Source organism: Salarias fasciatus, chromosome 8 (assembly GCF_902148845.1).
Source record: "Salarias fasciatus chromosome 8, fSalaFa1.1, whole genome shotgun sequence".
Classification (NCBI taxonomy): Eukaryota; Metazoa; Chordata; class Actinopteri; order Blenniiformes; family Blenniidae; genus Salarias; species Salarias fasciatus.
The window spans coordinates 15,239,339-15,265,230 of NC_043752.1; the positions used below are offsets into that span (position 1 = coordinate 15,239,339).

The following is a 25,892-nucleotide window of genomic DNA, read 5'->3' on the forward strand; positions in this document are numbered from 1 at the left end:
TCAATACGGTCTGCAGGCCGGCAGTGATTCTTGTTTATTGACCTTGTCTGCTGCAGCAGGGGCGGCGGTGGCCGTCGCCGTGCGCTTCCAGGTGGGCTTTCCTTCCGAATCGTAGGCTGGATTTTCGAAGCTCTTGTCCGGACCCATCATGGTCACAGACGTGCAGGGAATCTGACGTCAGGCGGCACGCATGGGGAGAAAAAAATAGAGGGTAAATGTATTAGCATGCATTGTTTGCTCACATGGAATAAGGGAAAGAGGATTAGATTGGACTAGAAAAAGATGGATACATAATCTGCACATATCTCAGGATGTTATTTATTTATTTTTTGCCATTTGATTAACGTGTTTTCCTTGCTGCTACTGACCACTTCTGAATCCTGTCGTGTTGCAACGACAGTTTCCGGTTCCTCTTTAGATGCTTTGCGGCTGCAAACCAAAGACACACACATGAATAAAGCAGTCTAAAATATTTTCTCAATCCGTAAAGGACAAAACGCAGATGAGCGATCACCGCTGTGCCGCCGTTTCACTGTGAGTGAAGTAGCTTTAACATCAAAGCCATACCGTGAGGATGGATTTATGGGAGCTGCAAGCTTAACTCTTCATTCGTTTGGGCTCTATCTCACCTGAACCGTGCCATAGTGGGCATGGAGGGCATGCTGGGTAGTTTGCTCCGCAGGCCTGTCGCCATGTTAGGTTTCCTCTTGCAACAGCAAACCAGAACAACCAGCAGGATTATGATCAGCACCGTCACTCCAATGGCGATCCCGACTGCCGGGGCAGGGAGAGAGGACAGCAGACAGCAGGACAGGGTTTCTCAGTAATCTGAGGCTTCACGTCAGTTTTGGTGGAATGTCTGGAGGAATTGAAATGAAACATACTTGAGGTTGCGACCACGTCGTGTACGCTGGTCTGGCAGTATTGTCCCTCCCAGTCTGAAGGACAACTGTAAAAACAGAAAGGAAACATAAGAGTTAAAAACACTCATTTTGAATGAGGAAACATAATAACACGTCATATGAAACATCCGATATGAGAGAAAAGGAGGGAGAAACGTCTTACATGCAGAGAGCTTTGTTGTCGTCGAAGTAGCAGGTCCCTCCGTTTTGACACTGGCACGGTGGCGGCATTGTGGGTAGGGGATCAAAACCTGAAGAGGAAGAACATCCAAAGAGTTTTCACTCTTTACATCACCGTTTAGTTAATGAGAGATGATCCCTGTTTGTGGTCAGAGATTCAGATTCAACAGCTTTACGTCCAATCACAATCTGCTGAGGACATGTTTTTACAGAGTTCCACCTGTCTGTGTTCGATTGGTGGACTTCCTCTGATCAGGTCTGTTTGTGATCCGAGGAGCTTTCAGGACCGTGGTCAGCTCCTCAGGTTGCTAGATCCTAATACTCTAGAAGCTTTGCCTTTTATGACACACACTGAGGAAATGAAAAGCTTCTTTCACCTGCGTCACACTCGGTGTTGCTGCCGGAGACGAAGCCGGTGCCTTCGGGGCAGGCGCAGGTGTATCCTCCAGGCCGGAGCAAACACAGGTGGCTGCAGGTTCCTTTACACGGATTCTTCACTGTACAGATTGAAAACAACAGAAAACACCAAGATGTTTTAAATTCAGAAACAAAAAGAACCAGTCACTCTGTTTCTGTGTTGATAGGCTCGAGCAGCTCACCGCTGATGGAGTTGTATCTCTGCTGCTGGTACACTGAGATCTGAGTCAGCCAAGGTCCAGCGGTCAGCAGCTTGACTTTGTCTCCTTGGCCGAACTTGTTCTGTCGAAACACTTCGCCTTTGTCCTGCGTGCTCCAGTACACGTCGTCCTCGAACACGTTCACGCTGAAGGGGTTTCTCACGTCTAAATGAAAGCACAACGACCCGTGATCAGGCAGCTTGGAGGTAAAATAATCTTAAGAACTAATCATTTTGAAGCTTTGATCATTTCTGCCTTCACATAAAACATTACTTGATGTCATTTTGAGAACTGCTCCTCCGTCACCCTCACCTATGTAGACGGATGTTTGCCGCTGCTCTCCTGAAGGCAGAATCGACTCGATGCGGTTTTCTTTGGAGTCGGACCAGTAGATCCTGTCGTCATTGGTGAAGTCAACCGTCAGACCCGTGGGCCAGCCCAGGCCGTCGCTGACAAGGACCTCTCTGTTCTGACCGTCCATCCAGGAGCACTCGATCTTGGGCGTATCTCCACGGTCTGCCCAGTACAGCAGCCTGCAGGGGCATGGAAGATATTAGTGAGCTGCTTGGTTGAAGTACATCTCTTGACGTTTTCTATGCACTTAAATTAAAGACTATGAAAACCACAGAGGATTCTCGAGCCTGTCTCTCAGCCTGTCTCTCTCACCCCAGTCGAGGGTTGATGGCGACCGCAGACGGGTAACCGAGGTCCGTCTTCACGAGATGCTTCCTGTAGCGCCCATCCAACATGGCCACCTCCACCCTCTTCACCGTCGAGTCCGCCCAGTAAAGGTTTCTGAAACAAGAAACAGATAAACAACTACTCAGAAAAATGCTTTGTGGCTACATTTTAATTTATACATTAGATCTGGTGCGATTAAGCTAAAGGCATGAGATTACTGAGCGGCTGTGGCTCACCTGCCCACCCAGTCCACAGCGATGCCATCTGGAGAGGTGATGTATTTAATGCCGAGGTCGACTGAAGCGCCAATATTATTGCTGCCATCATCTACTGAAGGCAGGTATGCTCTCCTAATGGCGCCTGGTGTGGAGTCTGTGCCAGCAACAGTGAAGTACACCATGCCTGATAGGGCAGAAGAGCATGGTTAGGGAAGATTTAGTGTTTATTAGGAGTTTTGTGTGCTTGTGGTTGGGTAATAGACGTACTGTATCCTGTGTTGTTGTGGTCCCAGTCATAGTCCAGCGCCATGATGTGCTCCTCTTCTTCCAGGTAGTCGTGATATTCCTCAGTCTGAAGGTTGAACCTGCGGATACGAATGTTCTCGGGGAGAAGCAGCATGGGAGTCGCCCCTGTGGAACAAACGCACACACTCTATGACGCCGTGCTCGTTCCGAGATAAACCTTTGCGGGTCTCTTGAGTTTACATCTTGATTGCTCTCACCTTCGGCCTCACACATTGTGCCGTCGCCCACTTTCCTGTAGCCAGGAGCACAGTCACACTCGTAGCTGCCTTTGGTGTTCTTACAGAGCTGAGGACAGGTGCCAAACACCTCGCACTCATTGATGTCTGGAAGACACAGACGGAACGATAAAGAGGAGCCTTGATCCAGTATCACTTTATGGATGTATATATGTGTGTGTGTGTGTGTGTGTGTGTGTGTGTGTGTGTGTGTGTGTGTACCCAGGCAGGAGTAGGTGCTGTCTGGGTTCACTCTGTATCCAGGCTTGCAGGAGCAGATGAAGCCGGTGCCGTTCAGGTTGGTGCACTCCTGCTGGCAAAGCTTCTCCTCGCAGTTGCGATCGTGGCCATAATCTGGAGAGAAGAAGCAGAACGAAGTGCTTTATTTTCCCAAACGTAAAGATAAAAAGTAATAGATTTCCTTTAACACAAAATCAAACCAAAGGATGAGCTCAAATTTGAACATCTTGGTGGTACTCACTGCAGCCCATCTCGTCGGTGCGATCCCCACAGTTGTCGTTGTGGTCGCACACATACTGCAGGGCCACGCAGTGTCCGTTTGTGCATTTGAACTCTTGCAGCGTGCACGGCGGCAGCGTGGGCTCGCGGCCTGCGAAGGACAGTGAATCATCGACTGAATCTTTACCACGTCACTGGGAAACATGCAAAAACGTGCATGACAATGTTTCTGTTGACTGACATGTAAAAGAAGGAGTCATCATTATGTAGAACATGAGAGCAAAGTGTCTCCTGCTGGAGAACCGACGGACTGGAACGAGCCGGCCGCTGCTCTGAACCTGCCTCGGTAATCTGCTCTCAGAATAATTTGCTCTGATTGACTTTTAAGCTGATTGTGTAATAATTCCATAAAACACTTTCTTATCCCTTGTATGTTTGGGGCTTTGTATCCTGTATAGGCACTGATGTCATTTTGGGATTTCCCATTTGACTGGCCTCACCGGGGGGAGGATTCAGGAGCATTAGTACTGCTCAGACTAATGCTCGCTGGTCCTGATGGGAAATACTGCATTACATGAACTTATAGCTAATCTGGTGATGGCTGTTGTCATTTTGTTTTCTTTCTTTATGTCCACAATTGACTGAATTTTACGACTACTTGCTGCAATAACTTTCAAATTAGACTAATTCATTTGAGCTGTAAGGAGCAGATAGATATGTGAGATTCTTACAGAGCTCCTCGTCCTCGTCGCTGCCGTCTCCACAGTCGTCCTGCTGATTGCACAGCTGGCCGGCGAAGATGCAGTAGCCATTAGCGCAGCGGAACTTGGTCGGCATCTCACAGGTGACATTTACTAGTCCAAGACACAAATTTAAAAGTTAATAACTATGGCATTTCACAGTGATTTTCATTAATTCGATCATTCATTTTTTTTTTTTTCATTTTACATGCTGTTACCCAGTAACCTTCATTTTCTAAAATAAAAGACATTGTTCTCACAGCATAAACTCAGCTGTTCATCCGATTCATCTCCACAGTCATCGAAACCGTCGCACACCCAGCTCTGGCTCACACACATGTGGTTTGTACACTGGAACAGGCTTTCCTCGCACCAGCGGCCTCCTGGGTAACGAGTGGCTGGAACAGATCAAACACAGAAGGGGTTCGTTCCGGATTCGGTCCTGAGATCAATTCGGTGCATCTCATGAATCCCGTCGTTCACTCACGACATTTGGTCTCGTCTGACAGGTCTTGGCAGTCGGCGCGGCCGTCGCACTCCAGAGCGGCGGGGATGCAGTGACCCGAGTCGCACTGGAACAAACCCGGCCGGCACGTGTACAAGTCTGGAGGAGAGCCGAGGGGTAAGGGGGGGTGCTGTTCACACCCGGGACTGTACTGACAGTGCGTGCGTGTGTGTGTGTGTTTGCTCACCGCAGTCCCGCTCGTCCGAGTTGTCCCCACAGTCGTTCTCATGGTCACACACCCAGTTTCCAGGGATGCACTGCTTGTTGTCGCACTTGTACTCGCTTTCTGAGCACGGCCTCGGCTCTGGAGGCATCAACCATACACACACACACACACACACACACACATACACACACACACACACACACACGATTTCAGGCCTTTCAGACTATTTACACCTTAGTTTGTTCACAGAAATGTCTGATTTGAAGGTTTGAATTTGTAACGGCGCTTAAGACGACTGGGTGAAAGTAGAAAACCATACTTACGGCAGTTTCTCTCATCCGAATTGTCACCGCAGTTGTCAAAGCCGTCACACTGCCAGCGCTTGGGAACGCAGCGGTGGTTGTCACAGCGGAAATCTCCCAGAGGATCACAAGTCACCTCCTCTGTTGAAGCATAAAACTTTTCTTCTAATATAATATTTTGACTATTTCTGAACAGATTGAACCATTTTGACCAAACAAAAACTAACATCTGATATTTGGAATTAAAATGAACAAGAGTGCCAGAACCCTTTCAATTGGATGTCTGGTTGAATTTTGGTATCATGTTAAATATTTCTCATTGCTGCTCTAGTGACGCATGACCACTGACCGCAGCCTTGCTCGTCGCTGTTGTCGATGCAGTCGTTGCTGCCGTCGCAGCGGGCCCACTGGGGAATGCAGCGGTAGTTCGTCTTGCAGGAAAACTCTGTGTCTGCGTCGCACTTGTGGTCTGGACCCACTTTAAATTAAAACAAAGCAGAGGAAGACAAAAGAGAGAGATTCACGGTGAGAACAGCGGCGAGGAAATGGATGAACAAACTGTTTCAAGGCAGCAGAAACACTGAAGGTTCGAATTAATAATGAAATAAGGGAGAGAAACACAGACAGTGATTGGCAGTGGAAGGAAAAGAATGAAAAGGACGAGGACAAATAGTCTGTGCCGTCTAAAATTAGGAGAATCCACAGAGCGTGCGGCACACAGCCTCATTAATTTGTGCAGATTACTCCTGGGACACGGCTGAGTACATATTGATTATACATCACTGACAAACAGATAAATCTGTGCTTGATTAAACTGTCGAGTTGCTCTGCCACAGTGCGCTGCCACCATCAATTACAGCGGCGCCTTTTTGTGTGCCACAGCCACTGGGTGTTGAACCAGACCTTCGGCTCTCGATACGCAGGTTCCCCACAGCTCAACTTACTGCAGACGTCATATGGCTCGTCGGACTTGTCCCCGCAGTCATCCTGGACGTCGCACACGTAACTCGACGGCACGCAGCGGCCGTTGGCGCACTGGAAGTACCCGGGCTGGCAGGTCTTCTGGGCGCACGTCTCTGGGTCTTCGTCGCTGCCGTCCGTGCAGTCGCTCACGCCGTCGCAGTGCGCGAACATGGGGATGCACATCTTGTTTTTACACTGGAACTGGTTATCCTCACACCTGTGATCACCTGAAAGTTAAACAGTTTGAGTATTGCTGCCAAGCTTAAGACGACAACAAGATTTACTCTTGATTGATAAGATTTTAAAGATGGTAGCTGAACGTACTGCAGAGGGCGGCCTCCTCGTCCGAGCTGTCGGGGCAGTCCGGGTGGCCGTCGCAGATGAAGCCGGAGTACGTACAGTTTCCGTCTTGGCACTGGAACATGCCGATGGGACAAACACGAGGCGGGCAGGTTTCAGGCTCATCCGAGCCATCGCTACAGTCCGACTGGCCGTCACACTTCCACCAGATAGGAACGCACCTGAGGACCAAAGAGGGAATCAATTAAATGTGAACCCTGACTTTTCTACTGTGTGTGAAAACTATCCCGTTTGATCTGATTGAATTACCAAACTTTACATATTCTGTTTCAGACTCACTTTTCATTGTCCCCGCAGCGGTACTGAGTGCTGGAGCAGTCAGCGATGCACTTGATGGTGAAGCCCACAGACACACCGATGAAGTTATCCGGACAATCGCAGGAAGCCTGCTCCCCGCCGGGTGCGATCAGACACAAGTGGCTGCAGGTCAGGTGATGGGTCAGACATGGGTTTTCACCTGGCGAAACAAGGTGAGTAAAATACTCTAAGTTATTGATCTGTAGGGAAGAAGGAATTTGGAGACATAGAGTTGTCATTTCCATACTTGCAGGCTGCCGGTAAGGGTGCTGAACATGAATGTCAAAGGGTCGATGTGTGTTGTTGCCCATGCTTATGCGCTGCTCGCCAGTGTATTTGTGTGCTTTCTCCACAGAGTGTGTGTTCCAGTCCGTCCAGTAGACCCAGTCCTCGAACAGGGAAACGGCAAACACATGAGGGAGTGAGCCGGCGATGGCGCGGTGCCGGTTCTGACCGTCCATGTCTGCAAAGCTAAGATATTCACCAAGGTTTAGACATCCATGATTCAGATAGTCCACAATACACAAATAATCTCATTTCTGAACGACAACACTCACTCCAAGAAGTTCAGATGGGCGTCGGCGAAGAAGATCTTGTTGGTGGTGTAGTCGATGGTCAGAGCATTGGGCCACTCCAGCTTGGTTGTAATAATGGCGCTGGCATTTTCTCCATTCATGCCGATTCGGCCAATGTATGCAGAGTCGCCCCAGTCAGTCCAGTACAGCCATCTGAAGAGAGAGCGAGATCAGAGAAACTGACGAGAAGCTAAAAAAAAACTAGGATTAGGAGCAAACTGAGCATGTGTGAATATGAATGTATGCGTGCTTGTGTCTTTGTGGCTGTAGTTCTCTTTTTGTGAAATCTGAAACTTGCTGCAATAAAGCTTATTCTGAAGATAAATGTGAAAATCAGGTGAACTGCATAAACGTGTGCTGAATATAATGTACCCATATTTAGGGTTGACCGCCACTGCCCGAGGATTGCTGAGAATATAGGTCCGATTTCCATCTTTGAAATGTCCCGACAGCAGCGTCTTCTGGAAGCGCCCGTCCAGCTCCATCACGTGCAGCGAGCCAAAAAACCCATCCACAAAGTAGAGTTTCCTGTGGGAGATGAAAAAGAAATCTCGTCGACATCCTTAATCAACTCTGAGCTTAGAAAAAAGTACATTACTGAATTGTTCACATGCAAAATTCACTGAGACTCACCTGGCGACCCAGTCCAGGGCCAGACCCTCCACACTGGCGACTTTTTCATCCAGAAGGGTTTCCCTCCCACTCCCGTCAAAGCGCATCCTCTCAATCTTTCCAGCTCCGGTGTCCACCCAGTACAGTCTGTTCTCAGCGTTATCAAACTCCAGCGCCACCACGTTGCTCAGCCCCTGCAGCACGATGCTCAGCTCCGACCCGCCGGTGTTCATTTTGCGGATGTAGTAGCGGTTGCTGTACAGCAGGTAGGGAGAAATGCCGCTGTTCTGCCGGCAGGTGCGTCCGTCGGGCTCCCGGATGTACCCCGGGGCACATTTGCAGTAGTACGAGCCAAAGCTGTTCTCGCAGATCTGGCTGCAGACCGAGGGCGTGCTGACGCACTCATCGATGTCCTCGCAGGCTTTACCATCCGGCATGAGCTTGTAGCCCGGGTTGCAGGAGCAGTAGTAGCTGGTGAGGGTGTCTGTGCAGATCTGGGCGCACTGGTGGACCGACGGGTTGAGACACTCATTGATTCCTGAACAGAATGAAGCAACAGAGGAAAATACTCAGGATTACTCATAGTAATTTTTCAATATGCATTAAAAAAGCAGCCAATAATTTCTCTCACCGCAGCCTTTCTCATCGCTGTCGTCGGTGCAGTCCTTATGTCCGTCGCACACCTTGCTGCTCTCGATGCACTGCCCCGACTTGCACATGTAGTGGTTGGGCGCACACGTGGGCTGGGGCGTGATGCACAGGCTGTCTTCCTCGTCCGACCCGTCCAGACAGTCGCTCTGCCCGTCGCAGACGTAGCCGGCGAAGATGCAGGCGCCGTTGGTGCAGGTGAACTGCGAGGTGCTGCAGGTGTCGTACTTGCAGCCCACCTCGTCGCTGCCATCCCCGCAGTCGTTGACGCGGTCGCACCTGGGCAAGCGCAGAATTTCGTTACTCGGCGTCAAGAGGAGTGAGAAATCAGAGCGCGAGATTCTAAACGCGGGTTCGCTGCAACTCACTCGAAGTGGAAATCGAGGCAGAGCCCATTGGCGCAGGTGAACTCGTTCAGGTGGCACGTTCGATTGGGGCAGTTCTGGAGCTCGTCGGCTGCGTTGGCACAGTCTCTATTCCCGTCGCACACAAATACTCTGGGTATGCACTTCGGGTGGCCTGGGTACCAGGTGGGACAAGTAAACTGGTCGGGACTGCATGTACGTTCGCCTGCAGAAGACAAACCAGGAAAGAAAAGAGCCAACATGGCTGAGTAACCAATTCAGTGCCGAAGGAGGCCTTTTCTGGGTTTCACGTCAACTATGTTAACTGTATATCAAGTTCAAATGAAATGTTGACTGCTGTCTCACCACACTGCAGCTCCGGAGCCTCGTCGCTGTTGTCCCAGCAGTCGCTGTTTCCATCACAGACCATCGACTGAGGGATACAGTTCCCGTTGGTGCAAGTGAACTGGCTTGAACTGCAGGTTTTGATTACAACCTCTGCACGGGATGAAAGAAAAACACATTTTAGGAAATGATAGAACGATAGCCCACGACTGATTCTAACGTGAAGCAATTCACAAACACAGTGTGTCTTAGACGTCTCACCGCAAGTAGAGGGCTCGTCGGACCCGTCACTGCAGTCTTCGACAGTGTCACACACCCAAGACTGAGGGATGCACTTTCCTGAACCGCATTTGAACTCATTTGCATCGCACGTCCGTTGCGCTGTCGCACAGGAACACAAAGACGTGCCTTACGTTTAGACTCACAGCCATACGTAGCGAGTAAACTTCACAATCACGATTGAAATATTTTTAGCTAAAATATGTGTTTTTTTGGTGCCGCTCGGTGTTGAACTCACCACAGAAAAGAGGGTTCTCGTCGCTGTTGTCCCCACAGTTGTTGTAGCCGTCGCACAGACTTCCAGGGTAGATGCAAATGTTGGTGTTCTCACACTTGATCTGGTTACTGGGACATGTTCGGTCCGCTGAGGAGACAAATACACTGTTCAATCAGGGATTTCTTTTGTTTTTTTTGATCAGTTAATGAATCAAACGTCTGATCGGCGCCACTCACGGCAGTTGATTTCATCCGAGGTCTGGTTGTCCCGGCAGTCATTCTGGCCGTCGCACACGAAGTCGGCACTGATGCACCGCCCGCTGGCGCATGTGAATTCGGTGGTAGGGTTGCACGTGGGGAAGGGGCAGCCCCTCTCGTCGCTGTTGTCTCCACAGTCGTCGCTGTAGTCGCAGGTGTAGCTGAGAGGAACACAGCGGCCGTTGTCGCAGGTGAAGTCCATGGCTGAGCAGGTGTGGAAGGCTGGGGAAGGAGACACGGCCAGTGAACTTCAAACCTCCTTGTTTAAAAGGAGAGGAAGTGAAGAAGTGGCGCTCACCACAAACTCTCTCGAGCTCGTCTGAGTTGTCCTGGCAGTCGTTATGGCCATCGCACTTCCAGCGCGGAGAGATGCAGTTGCCATTGAGACAGGTGAACTGGTCTGCCTGGCAACGTTCGCCTTTGTCTTCGATGCAGTCTTTGCCGTTGTTGGCGAGGTACCACTTCCCTGGGGGGCACTGACACTCTGGACCCACGGGACCTGCAGGGAAATAATGCTTCATGATGTTCCTGTCAGTTCATGATGACTGCTGTTTTAAAATCGCTTTTCCACAGACTTTTCAGAGACTGAAAGCTCGTACCAGAAACACAGGTGTGACTGCAGCCTCCGTTGAACTGCTGACAGAAGCTGGAGCAAACTTCCTGCTTGGCTTTGGAATAAACATGAATGTCATTCGGTCGGTACTGCAGATCCTGGGCCAGCACAATGACGCCGGAACCGTCGTCTTTGCTCGCCCGGAACACGGCCTTCTCGGACCAGTCCGTCCAGTAGATGTCCTGTTCGAAGACGGTCATCGCAAACGGGTTCTGGACCCCCTGAACAACGACCTGCCGGTTTTCACCGGTCAGAGTGGACCTTTCGATCCTGTCTCTGGAATGGAGAAACAGGAGAGAGGCTCAATGGAAAGTCTGTTCCTCACTTTTCTTTAATGTCAAACAGAAAATCTTGGCATACCTTGAAGCATCAGCCCAGTAAAGCATCCTGTCCTCGTAGTCAATAGTCAGGCCATTGGGTGTGGTCAGGTCGGTCTGAATGATGGCGGTCCGGAAGTTTCCACCAAGCGTGGCCCTCTCAATCTTAGCTGGAGTTCCCCAGTCTGTCCAGTAGAAGTACCTTCGAGGACAGAGCAGCGAGAAAACTTCATGTTGAAGTGAAATTCATCAACAACGTTCACACTCTCTGATAAAAGTCTCGCTGATTTTACCCATAGCACGGGTCGACGATGATGGCTCTGGGGCGGTTTGCATTGATCAGCACGGTTCGGTTCTTTCCATCCACCCCCATGGTCTGGATGTTTTTCTGGTTTAAGTCAGTGAAGTAAATACGCTTGTGCACCCAATCGTATGCGAGTCCTTCCGGGTCGCCCAGATCTGAGAAATACAGTATAATAAACATTAGAATGACCAGTAAATTACAACAAAAGTGAAGTAAATGCTGAACTTACCGGAGGCAAGAATAACAGCAGGGCTTGTGATGGATGATGTGGAGATGTAGCCGATTACACTCCGACCTATACTCTTGTATTGTGTGTAAAATATTCTCCTCTGGGAGAAGTCGTAATCCAGTGCCATCATGTAGTAGCCCAAACTAACAGTCGGATAGGGAATGCTGTGGTCTGACGGGTCTAATCTCAGACTGTTCAATGTGTAATCAGTGGTAAAGATCAGAAACTCTTCGAGTCCATATCCGCATGAGACTCCGTTACTCAGGAGCTTCCCGTGTGCGCAGCCACATTTTGGTTGTTCCTGGTTTGGGATGGCAAAGCAGAGCTGCGTACAGCGTCCGTTGTCTTCACGGCAAGGGTTGAAGTCCACCTGGTGGGCGGCCGTCGGCTGGACGTGAGGGTCAAAGACGGCAACGTCTATCACTCCTTCGAGGCCTTCTCGGAGCACCTGGGACCACCAAAGAAAGTTTTGTTACAAAGCGGGACGAGCAAAACACCAATGGCGCTCTAATTAGGATTTTAAACAAACATAAACGTCACCTCTGGCTCCTTGGTGTCTGACGGATCATTACTGGCTTGGAAGAGCTTTCCAACCTTATTGTCCACCCACAGTATGTGGTGTCCAAATATGGCCATTCCTGATGGGGACGGATACCGACTCCCATACCGGATAATCTCCCGATTTGTGCCATCTATGGCCATGCGCGAGATCATATCAAGAACATCATCTGTCCAGTAGAGGAAGTTGGTGGAGTAATCCATGGTCAGGCCTCGAGGTGACGCCAGGCTCTCCGATGCCAGAACCGTGCGGTTCGTGCCGTCGAGCAGGGCTCGCTCAATCTTGGGCATCTGGCCGCCATCGGTCCAGAAGAGGTAGCGGTGTTTGGGGCTGACCGCAAGGTCGCGGGGCTGGTCTTCAGAGGACCTCAACAGGATCATTCTGTGTGAGGTGTTGAGGGCCTGCACCTCCAGGAAGGTCTCGGCCTCAAAGGCATTGGTGAAGTACAAGTTACCTTGGATTGTGGATAGAAATGTCAGATTATTACATCAGCAATAATGCAGGATTGATGTATCTGGATGGTTCACTTCCATACCTGCAACCCAGTCTACAGCAAAGCCCTGAATGCCATTTTTTCCAATTCCGGAACTAACAATATGGCTGGAATAACTTCCATCTGTTTTCATCCTGAAGATGCCCTTGTATAAAGAATAGGAGCTGATGTCACTCCAATACACAAATCCAGATGGAATATGAACGTCCAGCCGGTTCAGCTTTTTGAGAAAGGCTGAGAAAAAAAAGAAGAAGCGCCAGTTCACTATATGCAGTTATTTACAGTCAATGAAAATGCTTTACAACAAAGGTTTGAAGTGTATTTACGTACATCCGCCAACTGGCACCATGGCCTCGGAGTGGTCAGAGCTGTTGATGTGGTAGCCACGGATGAAGCTGGGTGTGGAGACGATAGCAAAGGATTCATACTGTTGACAGCTGAAGCCATCTTGCGCCAGATAGAAGCCAGTGGTGCAGCGACAAGTCTTGCCGTTTCCTGGTCTGGGCAGACAGAGGTGGGCGCAGCCTCCGTTGTTGGAGCTGCAGGCGTTGCTGGAGCCCGCCGAGTCTGACAAGGGAGAGCAAGAGAGGAAGAGAAGTAAACATCTCAGCATCACAGAAACTTCAATTATCATGCTGCACATACATATGAGCCTAAAACTGGACGCACCGTCTCTGGCGTGGACTTTGAGGGCACGCAGACCAGACAGGCCACTCCTCATCACTACCATGTTGGCGCCGGTCTCTTTGTCCACTCTCTCGATGACCTCGTAGTCCGCGTCGGAGTAGTAGAGGTGTTCCTTGTAGATGGTCAGCCCCCATGGGTGCGACAGCCCCCTGACCACAGTGGACCGGCTCACTCCGTCCATGGTGCCCCACTCAATCTGGACGCACAAAGCAGGGAAAAGACAACAATGAAGAATACAAACACACAGATTCTTCATATCAGCACTTTGGGAGAGCAGTTCCATGAGTACGTACCACCCCGGAGCCAGACACGCCCCAGTACAGTTTCTGAGTAGAGATGTCAGCGGCGATAAACTCAATGTTAGCCAGGTTGCCCGTGTAGAGCACCGTGAGGTTGCTTCCATCCATGAATCCACTGCCGACTTTAGCAGGAACATTGTCTGCGCCTTTGTCGGTCCAAAACAGTTTCCTGCACAGGATGAGCACAAACGTAACAACGAGCTTAAATCAACTGCAAGAAACTACAGCAAAAAAAAAAAAAAAAGAAGCACTTTTTGAATATTTCAAGATGTCTCACCCTCGGCCTGGATCCAGGACAATTCCTACGGGTTGTCCAACTCCCTCGGGTTTACCAGTAGAGGTGATGAGGGTTTGTCTATAATGCTGGTATCCATCGACACGGATAACCTGTGTGGAAAGTTTTATTGATTCACTTGAACAGGGATGGATCTAAAACATTTCTAAAATAATACCAGAATATAAATCCAGTTAGGATTTAGTTTCCTGGTGTCAATCAGCTCCAGGCTGAATAGTATTTTTTGGGATGAATTAGTCATTGAGGGCTTGTCTCTGCAATTTACCGTTCAGTTGACTCACCTCAATGGATTTGGCCGTGGGGTTGGTGTAATACATGAGCCGGCTCATCCAGTCAAAAGCCAGGCCGTAGGGGGCGCCCAGGTACGCGTTGGGAGCAAACATTGCTTTGTTGGTCCCGTTGGTTTTCATTCTCCAAATGGAGCTCTGGTGTCAGAAGAAAACATGGAACTGTGCATTAAAGGAAGATTACAAACCTTTACACCTCAACTGACACGAAAAGGTTTAAATAAACACATTGGTAAATAACTTCATATAATGTTTTATAGTACTCATCAACTATTGATAACCTCTTTTTTGCAACATATTTCTGTTAAGTTCTGTAAATGAAAGGAGAATGAAGGTTCTGCACTCACTGTGCCTTGCACCCAGTAGACGTATTGCTCTGCATCATCAAATTCGATGTCCTTCCCTTGACTAATGCCATCCACTACGGCCATCGCGTTGCTGGAAGTGTCATTGGGGTTCAAGGGAATGCCAAAAATGGATCTGTCCCTGACCACCATCAAGAAGGGACTTGTGTCTAGAAGGAAGCAGAAATATCACATGAACACAATACACACACTGCAGAAATAAAGGTGAGTTTCATCAAATCATTTCTCAAAAATCCAGATGGTCTAGAGAGCGCTCACCTTGCACACAGGTGACTCTGTCATCCTGCAGCTTCCACCCAGACTGGCAGTGGCAGCTGTAGTATCTCGGCCTCATGGCTGACAGGAGGCACAGCTGGCTGCACGGATGATCACTGCAGGGGTTCAGAGCTAAACACAAAACCGCCAGGTCACCATCAGACAACAAAACAAGAACTTCTTCACCGTGGAGTCAAAATGTCAAGCTCAAAATTCAATATAGCGATGCACTACAAAAATCCTGTGGTTGCTATTGAAGCTCATTATCACCAAGCACTTTTGAAAACGACTACTTTTATTTTCATGAAAACCACCTTGAGGTTGTTTGATGGCGTGGTCCATGACGAGGCCCATGGGCTGGTACACGCCACTGATCTGGATGGAGACGTTGCCACCGTGGAACTTGTTGGTGCTCATCACTTTGCTGGTGTATCGCTCAGACCAGTAGACGGTGTCCTCGAAGATGGTCATGCCGTGTGGGTGTTGGAGAGTCTATTGCGAGGTGAGCAAATAATGCATTAACTCACTAAAAGACCTAAAACAATTTGTGTGAATTAGAAAATAATTAAGGTAAGCCTACCATTTCACTCGCCATGACTTGATGGCGATTGGCGCCGTCGTAGTCGCAGTAGTCGATATATTTAAGGTACGAATCAGCAAAGTAGATCCTGTTTGTGGTGTAGTCCAAGGCCAGGCCGTTGGGCCAGTAGAGCTTTGTGCTGACAATGACTCGTCTCACGAGTCCATCCATGCTAGCTCGCTCAATCCTGGGGTTCTGACCCCAGTCTGACCAGAACATCAAGTTGGTGCTATAAGACAATAACAGTATGATATAAAATGTTTACAGTGCTGTTCAGCAAGAATCAGTTTAATAAGGGAATGTAATGGTGAGAATAAACTAAATTATGAGGCAATAAAACAATAAACATCCTGGAAGCAGTCTTACTGGTTACGAGGGTCTAAAGCGAGTCCGCGTGGCTTGGTGACATTGTCACTCAGTAGAACCTTCCGGAAGCCGCCGTCCAAAGTGGACACCTCAATGTTCTCCAGGATGGAATCGGTCCAGTAAAGGTTCCGGCCCACCCAGTCCACCGCAATACTCTCTGGAGTGACGCCCCCAGACAACAGCTGCAAGAACAAGTTCAGGTGGGACTCTTTAAGTCTGTGGTGCCATGAAAGACGGATTTTACTTTGATATAGACGTGCCGCTATCTGACCTCTTGTTTTTCAGTGCCGTTCCCGTAGGAGCGCCATATCTTCTTCTGCGAAGCGTCGGCCCAGTAGATTTTGGACGTCGCACGGTCGAAGTCAACGCTCACAATGCCCGAGCCAGTGACCACTGGGTGAATTATGGGGGGTCTCCTGTTGACCCAGTCGGCGATGATCTGGCTGCGTTTGGCAACCAGAAGTATCGCCGATATGGGGTCTGAAAGCACAAGAACAAAATATCCTGTTGTTTACCAGTATTTCATTTAAAGCCGTTTGTGTGTTTTACTCTAGCAACTGTTTCATTTCACAAATAAAATGAGAATAACAGTCAATTTCTTACTTTTGGCTTTGCATGTGCGTCCGTCGGGCTCAAGCATGTATCCGTCTGAACAAAGGCACCTGAAGGTTCCTCTCTCGTTGTAGCACTGCTGGCTGCAGAACCCAGGGATCAGGCACTCGTTGATGTCTTCACACGTCTTGGAGTCGTTCAGGAGCTGATATCCCGATTCGCAGGTGCACTGAGCCCCAAACGGCCCTTGCACACACCCGTCGCTGCAGCCAGCGTTGTTCAGGGCACAGTCGTCTTGGTCTTCATGAAAGCAAATAGCAGGCCGTAATCACGGTTTTTGATTACAATATATTACATTACATAACTGACAGGAACTTACTGCAGATGGGTGACTCGTCTGCTCCATTGGGACAGTCCCGCTGCCCGTCGCACAACTTGTCCAGGGCAATGCACACCTGGTCAGTGGGGCACTGCCACTGTCCGGAGGGACAGCTGTACGGAGGCGTGGGGCAGTTCTGCTCGTCGCTCATGTCGCGGCAGTCGTTGTCGCCGTCGCACAGCCAGTTTGTGGGGATGCAGATCTTGTTGGTGCACTGGAAGTACTGGGGTCCGCAGGTGACGGCCGGGCAGGTGTTGTGCTCGTCAGATCCGTCCTCGCAGTCTGGGTGGCCGTCGCACTCCCACTTGTCCGGGATGCAGGCGCCGTCTGTCTGGCACTGGAACTCGTCGGTGTGGCAGAGGCCCGGGCCTCGACTGGCTGGAGGAAGAATTCACAAACACAAAGTTGATTACAGTCCAAAAAATACAAAGAATACAGCTGAAATCGTGCTGCTAGTGTAGGAAAAAACACTATTTTCAAATTTAAGCATCTCTCAAGCATTCAATTCAATTATTAAATATTTAAACATTCAAATGAATATGATCAATTAATTCTACGCTGAGAATATGTCTGCTTGGTTAACTTACGACAGCCCTGCTCATCAGAATGATCCCGGCAATCAAACACTCCATCACAGCGGTATAGGTTACCGATGCACTGGTCCCCACTGGCACAGGCAAACTGAGATGAATCACAGGAAAACACTGGAAATGAAAGAAAAAAAAAAGAAAGACATAAAAGGGGGATTCAAAAATTTAAATAAAACAATCTCAGTGTGGGATTCCAAAAATAAATCTAAAGATTTCTACCGCAGTTTTTCTCATCAGAGCCGTCCAGGCAGTCCTGGTCTCCATCGCACACATAGAAGTCGGAGATGCAGCGGTGGTCCGGACACAGGAAGAAGCCAGGTAGGCATGTAGTGATGGTTCCATCTATAAAGCATAGACACTGTATTGATCAGAATCTAATCACTGTGTGTTTGCTCAAAGAGACTAGAGAGACACTCACTGCAGTTGTGTTCGTCCGAGCCATCGCCACAGTCGTTGTCACCGTCACACAGCCACTTGTTAGAAACACACTTCTTGTTGTCGCAGGTGAAGTCGCTGGGCCCGCAGGTGGGGGGTGTCATGGTCGGGCAGTTCGCCTCATCGGAGCCATCTCCGCAGTCGTCGTGGCCGTCGCACTTCCAGCTGGAGAGGATGCAGTGCCTGTTGTCGCAGGTGAAGGCGGTCGGAGAGCAGGTGGCTCCTGGCAGAGAGGAAAGCAGGTCATCAGCTGCGTGAAGCACACCTTTCTCCCCTCCAAGATATTTCTATTTCTCTTCCCCACAAACACAGAGTTCCTCATGCTTTCACCTGTTTCAGTGCAGTTGGCCTCGTCGCTCTGATCTACACAGTCGATGTAGCCGTCGCAGCGGTAGGAGTTGGGCCTGCAGCGTCCCCCGTCGCATTCGAAGGTGTTGCTACTGCAGTTCTGCGGCGGCGGAACGGAGTCGTCCTTGATGCAGTCCCTCTGATTGGTTCCCAGCTTCATGCCGTAGGGACAGCCACACACTCGATTGTAGTTGGGGGTCGGGAAGCAGAAGTGGCTGCAAAGTCCGTTGGCCACCGTGTTACAACGGCTTTTGACGGCTGTCGAAAGAAAGACTCAGTCAGTATTTTCAACAGTTGTTTTCACCCAGTTTGGTAACTGTGTGATTCCATTTTGCATGACTGAATGTCTAAGTGTGTGTGCACTCACTGCTGTGTAAGTCAGCTGTGTAGGCCTTGATATTCATGATACCGGTGACTCCCTGTCTGATGATCGTGTTCCCTCCTCCGTCTCTCTTCCTCATCTGAAATATTCCTTTGGTTCTTGTGTCAGATATGTACAGGTAGTCTGCAAGAGAAAAAAATACATTAATGGAGTTATAATCAGCTGTAAAGCCATTTCAGAAGTGAAAGCAATGCTCCACAGAGCTCACCTGAATAAACCGTCAAGGAGAAGGGTTGAGTGATCTGGCCGATATTGGTAAACATCTGCCTGTCGCCTCCATCAGTACGAATGGAACCGACCTGATCCAGGAGGGAATCCACCCAATACAGCCGATCCATCCTGTCAGAGATTCAATCAGAGAGCACAAGGAACGTCAGCAGTCCGAAGAAATCACTGAAACTTTACAAAAGAAGAAGAAAAAGGCGACTTATTTTTTTCACATAAATGGAAACAATCGTCTCTATACTTACGAGTAATCAAGGGCGAGTCCGTACGGCCAGCCGAGGGTGGTGTTGACCAGAGGGATGGCATTACTGCCATCGGTGTAGCCTCTCATTATGACTGCTGGACGATACCAGTCAGACCAGAACAAGTAACTGTGGATGGAAATTTAATTAAACACTAAAAATTACAACGTTCTAAACCACAAAACTGAAATGGGTCTGTTGTTTTATGATTTATTTTGTTAGGTTGTTGTTCTGCTACATATCCAAAGACATTCTTACATCTGTACTTATGTTCTTTTGGCACACAGTACGAAGGGGTCAAAGTCATTTCTAAGTTTGACCACTCACCCAGCACTAGGATGCACTGCAATCCCTTTGGGGTACCTCAGACCAGTTACAATGTTCCGCCTGGACTTGTCTGTAACCTTGAAAGCAACCACTGCACCATAGGTGCTCGAGGTCCAAAACAAAACCTTGGAGGTCCAGTCGTAGGCCATGGCGTCCACTATTCCCACTTGGGAGCCTGTCAAGATCTCCTGAACTGAAACACACACAAAAAACAAAACAAAAAAAAAAAACCGAGAGAGTGAACACACCCAAGTTGAGCATGAATCATCACATTAAACCTATATTGGTACTTTTATTTGGTCCACTGCACAATTTAATTCGCATTACACAACCCTGTCATGCATTTCACTTTTACAAGATTTGAGGATTCACAGTCAAACACGTGCAGAACGGTGATAAATCCACTTTATGTTTTATTACAGAGGTTATAATGGAAGCTGGCTCTCCTCGTCCACGCGCTACGTTTGAGGTGTTTCGACAAGTCATCTAATACACTTTACAACAGTTCAATATCCCTGTACACTTCAAATTTCCACAATATGTTTTAAGAGTGTACCTGAAATAGTTACTGTGAGTAAATTCTAAATTACTGACCACGCAAAGGTGATTGTGTTTACAGGCAATCTCCTTTACAACTGTTTTCAAAAGGAACTTTAAACTCACCAGTGCCTTCGAGGTCTGACTTGTAGACAAGGCCTCTGGACCTGTCGTTGAAGAAAATGGACTCTTCGTTGGAATCAAACTCCACCGCAGAGCCAGACATAGTAGATCCCAGCCCCGTGAGGGGCAGGGTGACGTCTTCTTGGAGGGAGATGTTCAGTGGGATGCCCCGTATCCCCAGAGACGTGGCCAGCAGCAGGTAGTCCTTCACCTCTGTTTAAAGGTAACAGCAGTTAAAACAGGCATCTCATCTGTGAATGAGTGTCACTCAGCAATGATGAACACTTTAATCAATCGCTGGGTAAATTCCTCTGTATCACCAATTAAAGAGGACGTCAGCACCACATAAATCAGTGATCTGCAACCTCCGCCACTGCTTTGATGTAAATTGACTTCATGGGTTTGGGCCGAACTGATAGGACGGGTTCCACTGAGGCTCAACTGAAAACTGGGTCTCCGATCGGGTAAAACTCACTGAAGCAGGTCTGACGGTCGGCTTGTAGGTCGTAACCGTGGCGACATTTGCATCGGTAGCCCAACCCATCGTTGTCGGTGCGGTGGCTCAACACGCAAATCTGCTGGCAGCCTCCATTGTGTTTACCGCAGGGGTTCTTCACTGAATAAAGAGCAGACATGGTCGTGTTACGGCAACAACTCTCAGTCATAAAGCAAGAGGAGTGTTGTGCAGGGAAGATGTTTAAAGGTTGGAATCATCTTCTTACCAATGGGCTGCAGGACGCGGTGCGATACAGCAATATGCCCTGGCATGTTGGCGGTACGATAGAGAAGTCTGTAATCGCTGCCATTGAAACGATTGGCCTGGATCACCCCCATTTTAGCCCGATCAGTGAAGAAAACATGGTTTTCAAACACTGCAATCCCAAAAGGATATGGGGACTGCAATGCACCGTTGAGGACGAGTTTCCTGAGGAAAAAAAGAAAATAACAGTCAGGCCAAAACTCATAAACACAGAAGATGTTTAAGTTTCATATTAGGGAAGAGGATTTTTCCTGTTGTGACGTTTACCTGTCCAAACCAGAGTATGTGACGGTCTCCACTGTGTCGAAGTGGCTGTCGGACCAGTAGACCCTCTTGGTCACAATGTCCAGGGTGATTCCTGTCAGCGTGCCGAGCCCGCTTTTCACCAGCTCCAGACGATTGCTTCCATCCATGAAGGCTCGCTCCAGCTTGGTCTCCTCCTTACTGCTGCCCATGTCAGTGAAAAACATGTATCTGCAAAAGAACATTCAAATGGTAATCAGGCTTGTCGTTTACCACCGGATATCACCACTGAGGGCAGAATTAAAGGGCGCAGCGGTACCAACCCCACGGTCGGGTCCAGAGCAAGGCCATGAGGAGTCACCAGGTTTTCAGCCACCAGCGTGACCCGATTCCCTCCGTCAAAGTCACACATGTCAATGCGCTCCATCGAAGCCTCGAGGACATAAAGTTTGAAGTTGACCCAGTCCACCGCCAGATTCTGGACACTTTTGACTGCGGCGGTCAAAACTTCCTTTATTTCACCCACAGAGTTGACAGAATAAACCTGGCAATGGAGAGAAAGAGTGAGGAAAGGACTACCTTTATGTCATTTAGAACTGCGCCCAGGCCACGGCCGGGAGGCAGACTGACCTTGTTGGTGGAGGTGTCACTCCAGAAGACGGTGTCGCTGAGCCAGTGGTAGGCGACCGCCACCGCATAACCCCGACCCCGGGCGTACGCCAGCGTTCTGGCAGCGCGCCCGTGTATGTCTGCTATCATGACGTCTCCCCCGTTGGTGTAAATGAGCTGCGGTATTCCGCCTGAGAAAAACAAACGCAGACACAGTTCCTAAAAACATCCAGACGATTGTTTTAAAATATGCCAATATATCTACGAAAACCTTTCATGTTGTTTCCCAAATTCATCTGAATGTAATCAAAACATGTTTGTAAGCATTGAATTGCATGTGCAGCATTACACAACTGGCAACTAAAATATCAATCCAAACCTGAACACACACCCTCAAGTTCAGGTATCTTTCACTATAAATGCATAAATATCACTTAAATATCGTTTTATTTGATTGTTGAAACCGGAGAAGCGTGTAAAGTTAAAAACTGTGACAGTGTCACTTTTCAAACCTGAAACATTGGCTCTGCAAAGATGACCCTGTTCCATGACGTATCCGTCGGCACAGCTGCAGTGGTGTGACCCAACGCGGTCCTCACACAGCTGGTCGCAGATTCCCCAGATCTGGCAGTCATTATAGTCTGAGCAGCAGAACAACATGGTGACAATCAGTTTTAAGCACCTGATGGTTAAATTTAATACTAATATCATTAAAAAAAAAAAAAAAAGGAGATGTCTGACACTCACCTACACAGGAGCGGCTGTCATTGGCTACGATATAGCCATCGGGGCAGTAACATGTCCCACCCTGAGGAGATATGCTGCAGCGGTATTCACAACTTAAGGTGGAGCAGCGATCCACACCTGGAGGATAAAAATCACACAAATCAGAGTAACTGTTAAATAATGTCAGTAAATAAGGAGAAAAGACTGAATGAGGCACAGGTGGAAACAATCCAGGGAAATACAGCAAAGGCACATGTGGGGATTAGAGGGAAGGAGGCACACATAAACACAAACATTAAACTTTAATAAACATCTTATTATCACAATGAAACATGAGCTAAACAGGAAACCAAATCATGATGTGAACCAAGAAATGCTTGTGACATGAGGATTTTAAGAACCATAAGGAAAAACACAATATCAAAACCACGTATCATAAAACTGACAACACCAGAAGCATGACACTGAGGCTGTTATCTTTCAGGGAGCCTGTAATCGGCGAGATTATCAGAGTTATGACTGTTATTATAGCAATCCTCGACCGAAAATGACCCGAAAAAAAGGTTAATCTTCAACCGAGAGTGTGTGAAGGTGATGATGAGGGAAGCAAAACATATGATCAGATCATAAACCGAGCATCTGACTTCAGAGAAAATTCTGTCAGCACGCATGTTTAAAACCCTTGCACCCACATTTTATGGTCTTGTGAAATGCGTGACTTTATGCAAATGCATGATATCCTGCATTTCACAAGATTTCAACACCCGGAAGAAACACAAATCAGTGTCTCTGCATGACATTCACTCTGGATTGTGGCTTGGACTTACTGCAGGTTTGCTGGGCTGTTGAATTTGTCTCATCCGTCCCTCCGGGACAGTCAGCTTTGCCGTCGCACACTTTGTCCAGTGGGATGCACTTCGTTGTTCCGGGGCAACCCCACTCACCGGGGTAACAGTCCCGGGAGTCGCTCTCTGAAACAGATCGAAAAAGGGACCATTTGATATATTTCAACCAGGTTAATGAAAGCAAAAAAATAAAGAAATATTCCTGAAACCATTGAAAGTTTTCTCACCACATCCTTTCTCATCGCTGTAGTCGCCGCAGTCGTTGAACTTGTCGCACACCCAGTTCTGAGGGATGCAGCGGCCGCTGGTACAGGTGAACTGATCGCCATTGCAGCTCTGGTAATCTACGCAACGAATGGGGGTGAGAAAAAGATGAGTGCACCGATCACGACATGGAGTGTGTATAAAGGCCTGGATATCGCTCATCCTCACCACAGCCCTGCTCATCACTGCCGTCCGAGCAGTCGTCCCAATGGTCGCACCGAAAGGCAAGTGGGATACAGTAACCGTTCGCGCACTCGAACTGGTGAGTTGAGCAGTGTTGAATAGCTGAAAATGAAACACGACGGGTCTGAAACAACTTGAAAAGGCTTCAATTCTTCGACCACGGAAATCACAGAGGTTTAGAGGTGCAAAGATTGAGGATTTACTGCCGCTACCTACAATATTTCTGCCATCATATAATGATGAGCACGATGCCGGAGCTGGCCAATGATTACACAGCTCAGGGGAGCGAGGAGGCGAAGTGGCCACGCTGCTGATAAAAGTTTACTGGCGCACCATAACTATTCACACTTCAGCAGCTTTGGCTTCAGATAAGTACGTGATAAATATCCGTATTGCATGTTTCACACTTCTACCGATCTTCTACTCACTGCAGTTGCTCTCATCAGAGCCGTCTCTGCAGTCGGGCCGACCGTTGCAGTGCTGGGAGTGCTTGTAACAGGCCCCATTGGCGCAGGTCTTCTCAGTGCAGGTCGGGTAGTCTGTGAAAAAAGTTCTCATCTCAATACAGTGTCGAGAGAGAGAGAGAGAGAGAGAGAGACAGCCAGTCCTGCTCAGAGTAAAAGCCTTACTGCAGTTGTTCTCGTCGGAGTTGTCCACGCAGTCGTTCACGTGGTCACATCTGTAGACGCTGGGGATGCACTGGCCCTCCTGGCAGGTGAACTGGTCTGTGGTGCAGGTCTGTCCAGCTGAACACAGAAACATGCAGATAAGGTTTGCTTAGGACTTAATGACAACTGTGACAAACATAGTAAAAGAGCGTTGGAAACAACGGGTCAGTTTCCACTGCCTTGGATATTCTTTTCTTGAGGAACTGAGCTGTTCTTTACTGAGACAAAGAAGCCATCTAGTGGTTTGACTTCATATTACTGCCAAAGAGTTCACTGAGCATCACTCGGTGTGCTGATGTGCTCTTATGAAATACCAATACGCTCCCCAACAGGACACAAACCCTCCCTGTTTTACCGCAGGATCTCTGTTCATCAGAGCCGTCGGCGCAGTCGTCCTCCCCGTCGCAGACGAAGTCTGCCGAGATGCACTCGCCGCTCGTCACGCATTTGAACTCCTGTGAGGTGCATTCTGGGGGAGCTGCCGCAGGAGAACAGAGCAGGTGAAGCATTATAACCTCATACAGCTCGAGTAATAGGTGGTGATACTTTATACTTTCAGTTACTTTAATGTCTCACATAAATACTGCGGTGCGTGTCTGTCAGGAGTTTATTAACATGACTTAATGTAAATTGCAAAGTGAACATGCAGAAGAGAAATCAGTAAATCATTTGGACACTTCTTGTTCTGACATGGTGGAAAAGCAACGGGAGGCCTGGACATTCGGTGCTGCGTGTTTTTTCCATTATTACTTCTCTGTACTTACGGCAGTTGAGCTCATCTGAGTCGTCTGTGCAGTCTTTGGTGCCGTCACACCTCCAGTCTGCATCTATACACTGTCCATTGCTGCACTGGAACTCATCGCTGTCACAAGCTCCTGCAGGGGACAAACAGTTTAAAAAGCAATCAAGTTTTCTTTTTTTTTTTTTCTTTTTTTTTTAGGGTTTACCTTTAGTTGATTGCTATTATGTTTCAAATGGCTTTTGTCCAAGCTGCCAAAATGAATACTACTGCAATTTAGAGGTCCCATTTTGCAAATGAGTTACCACCGTTTATGAGTTTTATAGTTAGAGTGCACGATGTGAACCTGGAGGCATGTGACTCGGCCTTTAAAGATGGTTAATTGGTCATTCTGAAGGAGCAATCCATCCCATGACATTGGAATGTGTCAAACAGCCATTTCAAACAGATTATATGTGAGCTGACAGAGTGAGAGACAATAGTTTTTGCATTTCTTGATGCAAAAAGAAAAAATACAGAAAATTTAAGATTTGTGCAATATTTTACATTGAGTCAAAACTCACATCTTTTATAGTTGAACAAGTTTTCTGTCATATTTGATTGAGCTTGTTCAAGGTGGTTAATAAACTATTTTAAAAACAAAAGTAAAGAGTGTTGGTAATTGAAGTTATAGTAATATTGAAAATCCATTAACATCAAACATCACTCTGGCAATTGGGTGGCAAAAATACAATTTCACCTCCATTCCATCACTTGTATTTTTTTTAATTAACTCTGAAAAGTGAAGATAAAATCAAACACAATCACTTACCTCGAACAAGCTGAATCCTGTGGCACAGCAGGACGAAAAGCAGCAGCTGAAGACCTTTAAGGCCCAT

The 25,892-nt window shown here is 48.2% G+C and overlaps 1 protein-coding gene across 1 annotated transcript; it reads right to left on the minus strand.

Annotated features, from left to right (window-relative positions):
• On the minus strand, positions 1–25,892 carry lrp2b (low density lipoprotein receptor-related protein 2b). The gene is made up of 77 exons (XM_030098901.1): positions 25,826–25,892; positions 25,040–25,150; positions 24,631–24,753; positions 24,237–24,353; positions 24,036–24,146; positions 23,593–23,709; positions 23,388–23,504; positions 23,143–23,286; positions 22,337–22,453; positions 22,102–22,230; positions 21,611–21,780; positions 21,304–21,524; positions 21,005–21,211; positions 20,700–20,902; positions 20,453–20,593; positions 19,981–20,190; positions 19,318–19,510; positions 18,994–19,119; positions 18,732–18,862; positions 18,509–18,646; positions 18,124–18,399; positions 17,777–18,016; positions 17,578–17,700; positions 17,356–17,472; positions 16,769–17,146; positions 16,441–16,689; positions 16,109–16,317; positions 15,838–16,019; positions 15,472–15,700; positions 15,206–15,383; positions 14,895–15,023; positions 14,619–14,785; positions 14,266–14,409; positions 13,967–14,076; positions 13,684–13,858; positions 13,373–13,586; positions 13,034–13,270; positions 12,746–12,937; positions 12,192–12,664; positions 11,652–12,099; positions 11,412–11,577; positions 11,162–11,320; positions 10,788–11,077; positions 10,487–10,687; positions 10,168–10,410; positions 9,953–10,078; positions 9,697–9,816; positions 9,457–9,588; positions 9,115–9,316; positions 8,730–9,025; positions 8,120–8,636; positions 7,859–8,014; positions 7,469–7,639; positions 7,159–7,382; positions 6,894–7,071; positions 6,579–6,775; positions 6,236–6,481; positions 5,641–5,769; positions 5,313–5,432; positions 5,011–5,127; positions 4,806–4,922; positions 4,579–4,716; positions 4,310–4,432; positions 3,601–3,729; positions 3,342–3,473; positions 3,102–3,227; positions 2,866–3,009; positions 2,617–2,782; positions 2,366–2,494; positions 2,012–2,232; positions 1,682–1,864; positions 1,460–1,579; positions 1,066–1,153; positions 885–949; positions 630–774; positions 369–429; positions 1–171 (listed from the first exon to the last, which is right to left on the minus strand). Exons 1-77 carry the CDS (start codon positions 25,890–25,892, stop codon positions 1–3), a joined length of 13,611 nt encoding a protein of 4,536 aa, XP_029954761.1.